Source organism: Mercurialis annua, linkage group LG6 (genome assembly GCF_937616625.2).
Source record: "Mercurialis annua linkage group LG6, ddMerAnnu1.2, whole genome shotgun sequence".
NCBI classification, from domain to species: Eukaryota; Viridiplantae; Streptophyta; class Magnoliopsida; order Malpighiales; family Euphorbiaceae; genus Mercurialis; species Mercurialis annua.
In genome coordinates this window covers 42200778-42209617 of record NC_065575.1, presented here as the reverse complement: position 1 = coordinate 42209617, position 8840 = coordinate 42200778, and the positions used below count along the sequence as shown (strand labels likewise).

Sequence of the window (8840 nt, the reverse complement as noted above, 5' to 3'; positions counted from 1 at the left end):
AGAACTAAGCATATTGAAATCAGACATCATTTCATTCGTGATCATGTTCAAGCTAATGACATTGAGCTAATTTTTGTTCCAACTGAAAAACAGCTTGCTGATATCTTCACTAAACCCTTAAATGAAGAAACTTTTTGCAGGATTCGTAGAGAGATAGGACTTATGATCCTAGAAAGTTGATTGGTCATGCATCTGCATTTTTTTTTCTGCTCAAAATAATATCTTTCCTGTTTTTGGGTTTTAAATGCATTTTCAGTTTGTATTTGATTTCTTCTAGTAATCAATCTGTGCTACTTCTCTTTTCTGAATTATTTTTATCTTGCATCTTTATAATCTTATCTTTAATAGTTATTATTTAAAAAAAAAAAAAAAAAAAAAAAAAGGTGCAGCTTTTTTTTTCCTTGAAAAAGATCAGTTTTTCATTGAGCACAAATAGCAAAAATTTGAAAATAAATCTTATCATAAGCCATGAAATTCAAATTTCAAAGAAAAATTGTTCAAAAGATGATTTGTTTCTAACGGTGCTTTGGCTTTTAGATTTCCTCTCAAACGGTAAAATGTCCTTGCTACCTATCTCTACCACGTGGAAAGATTTTCCTTTATTGTGACCAGCCTTGTTAACACGCAATCTCCACAGGATCAGCTTTTAAAATTCAAAAAGAAACGGCCTTTAGTTTCTTCTTAAATAAACTCCTGACTGATTTATTAGAGTTACATCTTCTCAGACTTACCCTAGTCTACATCTCTCTCTCTCTCGACTCTCTTATTCCTTCTCAACTGCTATAATGGTGATTAAAGGTAAAAAGAGAAACTTGGTGGTTACTTCAGATGGATCTACCTCCAAAACTCCGATTTCAAAGAGATCCAAGATTGAAAAAGCAAGTTCTATGAAAGGCAAAGGAGTCAGAGAAGAAGTTGCAGCTGGTGACTCTCTAATCAGGCCAAAGTTCATTAACTGGAAATTTTTTGGGAAAAAGGAAATGCCTTTCAGACAATGGTTTGAATTTCAGGGCTGGATGAGTTTTTTAAAAATCAAGGAAGTGATGTACGTGCTACTGGTCAAAGAGTTCTTCTCTTCTCTAAGTATGGAAAAAGATGAAACTTTCCAGGTTACTCTTAAAGGAGAAAGATTTGTCATTTCGCTGGATTTGCTTTCTGAAGCATTCGGTATACCAAACAGAGGGGCTAAAATAGCCAAGAAGAGTGAGATTAAGAAAGCTTCAGACTTTCAGGAAGATCTTTTCAAAAAGGAGATTTGTGAAGGCAAAAGGGCTGGCCTTTTGGATGTGTCCTCTGCCTCCTTGAGCACCAACTATCGGGTATTACACAAATTTATCACTGCTTTTATTGCTCCAAAATCTGGCTCTTTAGATTATGTGAGTAGTATTGAACTCTGTCTAATGTGGCACATTGTTAAGAAGAAAAAGTTCAATCTTTGTTACTTAATAATGAACTTACTGACCAGCACTTCTAAATCTAAGAGTATGCCCTATGCCATGTTATTAACTGTTCTTTTTGATCACCTGAGTATCAATTTTTCAAAAGAAATGTCTACTGCTTTAAAAGAGAAGGATGTTATTGGACAAAGTTTTGTGTCTAAGACTAAGAAATTCAAAGAGACTAAAGAGATTGAAGCAACTCACTTTGTGGATGATGATGAGCTTGTTAGTGATGATGAAAAAGTTGATTCTGATGAGGAAACTGAAAAGGAAAGTTCAGGAATTAAGATTCTGTCTGAAGAGGAAGTGAACTCTTTTTCTGAAAAAGAGGTGTTTGCATCTGCTAAGGAGAAATTGCCTTTGGAAATCTCGGATTCTGTTAATTCAGAAGAGACAGACTCAGCAGATCTTGAGACTCTGCAAGAAGCACTCAACAAGAAAAGAAATCTAGGAGTTCAAATCAAGGCTGTGAATACCAGGCCTTCTAAACTTCCTGTGAAGAGAAAAATTGTGCTAACCAAGAAAGGTGTTCCAAAGGAAACAGCCCACAGAAAGAAGGATTCTAAAACTCCTTCTGAGGTACCTGGTTATGATGAATCCGAAAAGAAAGATGATGTAGTGGAAGATACTCAACAACACCATGATGCAGTTACTGAGACTGAAGACCTTGCTTTGAAAGCAAAGGAGAAAGATGAAGCTGTTTGTCATTCTGCAAAAGCTAATACCAGCAAAGAACCTGTTGCAGCTTCAGTCAACATTCAATCTTTACTTGATGAAAAATTTCTGCTAATTGAGAAGATTACTAGAGAGAGCATGGATCTATGGCTGTCGGGACTAAAGAAGGACATTCAGAATCTGATGATGCCTACCTTATCTCCATTAAAGCAAGCTGAGAAAGAGTCTAAAGGAATTGATGTAGTGCAGGGTACTTCTGGAGCTGATCCTGAAAACACTGAGCCTTTGGAAATTGATTCTTCACCTGCTTCTAAAGCTGATCAGTCCAGCATTCCCCCTTCTGTGTCTAAAAGAGCCACCCGTTCCACCACAAAGCTTGAAACCCTCAAAGTCTCACCTGGAGAAATAGGTTCCAAGGACATTCCTGCTGTCCTAGATGATTGAATCTATCTGTTTTAGTTTCGTTTAGAACTTTTCTATCTTTAAAACTATGCTTCTTTATGTTTTGATCTTTGTTTATGATGGATGTTATTTTCTTATCAAGCTATTTTGTTTCTTCCCCACTCTCTTTTTGATGTCTGACAAAAAGGGGGAGTAAATGTGTGCTATGTGGTGCTTTATTGTTATAAATATGAATGCCATTTGCTTGCAGAATTTTCTACATTATCTTTTCAGTATGGCTGTTTCTGCTATAAGTCTTATGTATTCTAACTGATCTTATCCACTTTTTGCTTCTATCAAGATAATTTGATTAAGAGTCTTCGTGCAGTTGTTTTTTAGAAAGAAGTTAAAGAAACTCTTGAAAATTAGTTTGGCACAAATTCAAGGGGAGCTAATTTGAGCAGAAATCAAACTAGTTTTCGAAAATCTGCATCTCATTCATTCATACTGTGATTTACTCCTTGTCTCTTAAATCATTCTACTTGTTCAAAGTTTTGTCATTATCAAAAAGGGGGAGATTGTTGGCTAAAGGTTACCCCTATTTTTGATATAACATAAACTTTAAAGAAGTAAGGCTAATGTGGAGTATTCAGTGGAACTTGAGTAAATGCAGAACCAGGCTCAAGCTAATTCTGGAAGCAGAAGAATAGTCAAAGATCAAGAAAGAACAAAGTATGAACAAGTCTGGATCATCAAGCACAATGGGCCTCAAGAATTTATAGATTTATCTGTAAAGGTAAATGGGCTAAATAAAGTCATTAAAAATCTGAAGCTCTAGAAAATGTTTTTGATTCTCTTTTGATCAAAACGGTTTTAAAGATTGTGACATCATCAAAATGTCCTTTTCAGTCACATGCACACACAAAGAATAAAAACATTCTCTTGTTTTCTGGTGCAACGGTTTCTTCACAAGCAATCATTTTCTCTTTCCTATTGCTTCTAGAAACTGGATAGGTGGCAAATCTTTAAAGGAATCTTTGTAAATATCTGAGGGCTTTTTAGAGAAAAGGTTTTCTATAAATAGACCATCTTCCTCACCTTTCTTTTTAAGCAAGATTTCTGAGTAAACAATCTTTTCAAAGCTTTTCAATGGAGGTTTTAATGTTTTGCTAAAAGATGCTTTTTACTCTTTTGTTTTAAATCTGAGCTTCATTATTTAATGCTTTACTTAACTCGGTTTACTTAATAGGTTGATTTGTATTCAACGAGTTATTTTGCATAAACAGTTTCGGTTAAAGGTTTTTGTAAACACCTAGGTGATAAGTTTACTGGGTTTAAGTTTTCTGGATCTTGGTAAAACCAGTGGTTGGGAAATCAGACTAGAACGGGTAGTGTTTAGCTCTGTATTTCAAGGCTGTTGTTTCTTGCCCGTAAAAGAAACTGGATAGTGAAATTCCCAAGAAGTATTCCTTGGGGAGTGGATGTATGCAGTTGCAGAACCACTATAAAAATTCAGTGTTCTTCGTTTACTGCTTATCTGTTTATTTCCAGTTTAGCTTTAATCATACTTGCATTAGCTTTCGAATATTTTTATAAGCTATTTTTACCAAAGTTTTTAATTCTCAATTCACCCCCCCCCCCTTCTTGAGAAGCCATCTGGACCAACATTAAGTCTCAATTTCAATGCAAATCAAACATTTTTGTCTCCGGCCAAACAATTACAAAAGCCATACAATTCGGTAATCATTTTTCAAGTGTTATTGAGTCTCAATTTCATTGCAAATCAATAATTTTGTCTCCGGCCAAACAATTACAAAAGCCATACAGTTCGATAATCATTTTATAATATTTTTATAATTGGATAACTATTTAGTCAAAACACCATAAACTAATTTGGTGATCTTAAGAATATTTAACCCAAAGATTTCGCATGTATAAGACACTTGTACATATAAATATAGCATTTTATTTAATAATAACAGTAGTGTAGTTACTACCCAGCAGTGATCCTCAAGACTGTATACATGTACAGCATAAAAACCACTTCTCCCTTATTTTCTACTTTTCACATTACAAACCCTAATGGTCTCGAATCTTTCATGTATCAGCACGGCCTTGTCTCTGTTGTTTTCTCGGCCCCGGAAAGAAAAACTCCTCATCCTGGCTTCCAAAAACCGCATCCACATCTCTCGCCTGCACACCGAAAGCCAACTCCTTCGCTTCTTTCTCCCACCGTTTCACTACATTGTTTTTCCCTGCAAGGGAGAATCTAGTGTTGCCTTCTGCATTCACCTCAAAGCAGACTACTTTCAGATTACTATTTTCCGATGCCACAGAAGCAATCGGATGACCTGCAGGGACAATGAACACTGTGCCACGTCTCAACTTTGCGCTTATTTTGGTAAAACGTTGACCTTCCCTCTTCTCTTCCTCGCGAGACCGACCGACCCTAACGTATGGACAGGCCATTTCAAAGTAGCCTTCACCGTCGAGCACCATTGCTATCTTGGTGGCTCTCGAGTTGTAATAAGGACCACTCATTGAGCCCCGGGTAATGTTGGCTAAGGAGATGCCAAGGTTCAGGTCTTTGAGCTGCTCCTTGTGCTCATTAGGTTTGGCTTCGAAGAGCTGACCGTATTTGTTGGATTGAACAGGGCGTTTGCGGAGCAGATTGAATGGGCCACTTGATGATTCTGGCCAAATGGTGCCACCTTCTTGTTGGTCACGGTGCGTCATAGCTTGGATTTGTTCTTTAGATGCTTTCACTATGGCTTCTTGCTTTTGCTTAAATACTTGTTCTATCTTCCTCCTATCAGTCTGATTCATAGGACAAAAAAAAGATCAAAAATTGAAGTAACTGCCTGCATTAACATAATGTTGGTACCTACTTTGAAAGCAGCCTCAAGCAAGTCCCAGCTGAATGCCTCGTAGAAAGACTCCGATTTTGTAATATCTGCCGGAGTAAATGCCTGCATGGATCATAAAATAAAGACAGTATAACAAAATAATACCCATGCATGTGATGTGGAAATCAAGTACAATTTGTTTATATAAATTTTTTTACCCTGTACTCTCCGGAAAGATTGACCGGTTGCATTAACCTCACAATGATAAGCTTCTCATTGTCATGTCTGTTAATGAAATAAACAGAAGTTCCTGCTCGAACCCTCATGACATCTCCCAACTCAACGTTATAGCTCTTTCTTTCATTCTCTTCGATCATAGCTATAGTTCCTTGTCCTACAATTAATAAGTCCATCAAAATCAATATCATACACAAAATGTAATATTCCAAATTAGCAACATATATATTAAAAAAAAAAAGTTTATTGATATTACTGTACCGTTGGCCACAAAGAGAACACCATCAGCATCCCAATGGCTTGGAACTATAAATGCTTGGGGATTAGCTTCCATAATTCCCACACGGTAATTCTCTATTCCATGCAGAAGCGTTGAATTCTTATCAAACTTTTCAAGAACAGAAATCTTTCCAAGTGGATCTTCAAATGTTGTAGTAAAATGCTTTTCCTCAAACACATAAGGATTCTCGTCTTGTTCTGTCGTGGCTAGAGCTAAGCTAGCGCAAAGAACAAAAAGAGAAACAAGTAAAACAAAAGAAAGCTTCATTTCTTGAAGTTTTAGACTTATACTGATTGTCAACGCTATTTTATGGAGGATAGAGACGAGCGTTGAGCTTTTTATGATGACGCGGAGTAGAAGAAGAAGGAAATCAAGTTGCATGCATGAAGACGAGTGTCATGTCAACTTGTCGTTCATGCTCAGAATTGTATCTCCGCGTAATAGATAATCAGTGATGAACACCGACAACAGCGACAAGAATCTAAGATAAGCTGACAATATGGTAAATGTTAGCGGGTTGACTTTTTGGATAAATCTACAATGTAATTGACTTCACGTGGCAGCTCAACATAGAAAAAAGATCATCACAAAAAAATTCTTGTGTGAAGAATCTCTCTATATAGAGACTGGAGGGAGTTGAGACACCTTACAGGCAATAATTACTGAGAATTACTTGAAAAAACATCAAACCAAATAATTATGTTCAGACTATTTCAAATCACTGAGAACCATAGACTGTCAATGTTATTATCCACATTCAATAATTTTCATATACATTTAAAAATTAAGCAACAAGAGTTTTTCAACTGAAAAAAAATAATATTCAAACCACACTATAAAAATCAATTTTGTCACTGGTTTGAAGTCTTTACGGCAAACTCAGTTGCTGACACTACATCAGAAATTATTTTATTACTATGGATATGGGAGTCATTTTTTCTGAGCCTACTATAAATAAAATGTTTTAAAATATATTTTTTGCCACTATTTCCAAAATTTATAAAATATGATTTTTCTATGGCATATTTTTATTACCACTAACTCAAATAGCAATAATGACAATAAATATGTGCTACTAATTTTTTTAATTTTGCTGCACTTTTGTCTTGCAATTAAATAAATTAGTAGCACATAAAGATTGCCAATTACATAAAGAAAGGATTAATTGAGTCCTCTAAGCAAGATAATTTCGAAAGTTATTTATAGGAAAGGTGTAGTTTGTGGTCGGTGTTACAGCGGTAAGGTGACTTGTGGCTAATATAAGTTGATCTGCCATGCATTATTGAGGAAACATAATTTTTGCTGAAAAAACAAGGAATAACATTTAGAATAGCTCTCATACCGTATAAGGTTTTCACTTGTCTTCCATAATACTACAAGATCAGTTTGTAAAACAGAAGGAACAAATACAATAGATGTTTGTATAAAATTCTACTTTTATTAAATACATGATAAATACAGCTATGTTATCTTGAATGGAAAGGTATCAGATCGAGTTGAGTTGAGACACTAGTACCGTGAACACCCAGGACTTCAGCTTAATCAACACGACTTTAGATATGAGATTCATGTAGTTGTATATTAAAATGTTCATTTCAACCGCGCGTCAATATAAATTTTTGGTTTTAAAATATATTATGTATTTTTAATTTTGACACCCCGTAAAAAACGTCCGTGTCTATATCACTTTATATCATTGGTGAACCTGGTATTAGAATATCATTTATAAGTTTATATAGAGATTAACTATTTAATTATGTATATATTCATTGATTTTAAAGTCTATATTTGTATTTAATTTAAAAAAAATGAAACTGATTTATCAAACCGAACAAATATAATTTGGTTTGACAAAAATTCATAAATTTTGCTGGCATTAATTCTATATTTTAACAAATTCAAAATATTTAAATATGAATTTAACCATTTTCAACCCAATTGACGGAAACGAAATTGTACATACATACACAAGAGAAACATGGTTAACTAACTATATTTAGTAGGAATGATAATCTGTACTAAGAAAAGTTACAACTAACCAAAACAACAATTAGTTGATAGTGTGAAGAACTAATTTTTCCTATAAAATAATAATCAACCTCTCCAACTTTTGTTATACACATCATTAGACAAAAAAGGAAAGAAAAAAATTAAGAAGGAAATTAAGAAGCATGGAAAATTGTAAGAAAAACACAGTTACTTTAATGATAATGATAACAATTGTTATGATGATGGGATCAATTGAAGTAGGAGAAGCATGGACATGGAATTGGCCATGGGGATTCAAACACGATCAAATATGTTACGATAACTGTTATAAGCAATGCATGAGTTTTATTCGTATCGCCACGCCTTCTCTTTGTGACGAGAATTGCATCCCGGTATGTCGTGGATCCCGCGGAGGTACAGAGACGGTGAATCGCTCTTAGTGATCCCATATATACACTCAGATGTAAGTTGGTTAATCTAAATTGATCAATAAAAATATTAGCATTTCATTTGCATTCCTATGCATGTATTTGTTTGAACATTAAAAAGGTTAAAAAATAAGGTATAATCTGATCATTTGCAAAAATTGTTATTACATTATTAGTTTAATTTTTTTATTTTATTGATAAAGAGCAGGGAACTTGTGAATTAGCCTATTAACATACAAATTTTTTGACAGATGTTACATTCGATATTGGCAGCTTCAACTTCAAGTGGTGGGCTTTATTAGTATATTTGGAAACCCCGCAACAAACAAATTTTTGACGATGAAGAAACAAACTACAAAAATTTAGTTTTTCTTTACATATACAAGAAAGTGATTTTTTACAAATATCGCAATCTCTTTTTTTCTATAGTGGTAATAATATTTTTAGAAGTCTACGACTTTTTTCTTGAAAGTCAATAGATTTTTTTGTATAGTTCTTTTTTGCCTTTTCCACATCATGTAAATTAGATAGTGTAATTTATCATTTATGAAAAAAAACATACAAT

At 34.3% G+C, this 8840-nt stretch overlaps 2 protein-coding genes across 2 annotated transcripts; one reads left to right on the top strand and one right to left on the bottom strand.

The window, feature by feature from the left end:
- Positions 1–785: 785 nt before the first annotated feature.
- Positions 786–2558, top strand: LOC126687900 (uncharacterized). The gene has a single exon (XM_050382453.1). It carries the CDS (start codon positions 786–788, stop codon positions 2556–2558), a length of 1773 nt encoding a protein of 590 aa, XP_050238410.1.
- A 1848-nt stretch (positions 2559–4406) lies between these two features.
- On the bottom strand, positions 4407–6413 carry LOC126685945 (vicilin Cor a 11.0101-like). Its single transcript, XM_050379953.2, has 4 exons — positions 5840–6413; positions 5560–5735; positions 5384–5464; positions 4407–5312 (listed from the first exon to the last, which is right to left on the bottom strand). The coding sequence occupies exons 1-4, from the start codon at positions 6237–6239 to the stop codon at positions 4593–4595; spliced, it is 1377 nt and encodes a 458-aa protein (XP_050235910.1). The 5' UTR covers positions 6240–6413; the 3' UTR covers positions 4407–4592.
- Positions 6414–8840: the final 2427 nt, after the last annotated feature.

Excerpts from the sequence above, each read along its gene's own strand:
- LOC126687900 (XM_050382453.1), top strand. The coding sequence starts at position 786 with ATGGTGATTAAAGGTAAAAAGAGAAACTTGGTGGTTACTTCAGATGGA.
- LOC126685945 (XM_050379953.2), bottom strand. The coding sequence starts at position 6,239 with ATGCAACTTGATTTCCTTCTTCTTCTACTCCGCGTCATCATAAAAAGC. Across the intron at positions 5,736-5,839 it reads TGTTCTCTTTGTGGCCAACG|GACAAGGAACTATAGCTATG; the intron begins GTACAGTAATAT and ends TATTAATTGTAG. Across the intron at positions 5,313-5,383 it reads TGCTTGAGGCTGCTTTCAAA|ACTGATAGGAGGAAGATAGA; the intron begins GTAGGTACCAAC and ends CCTATGAATCAG.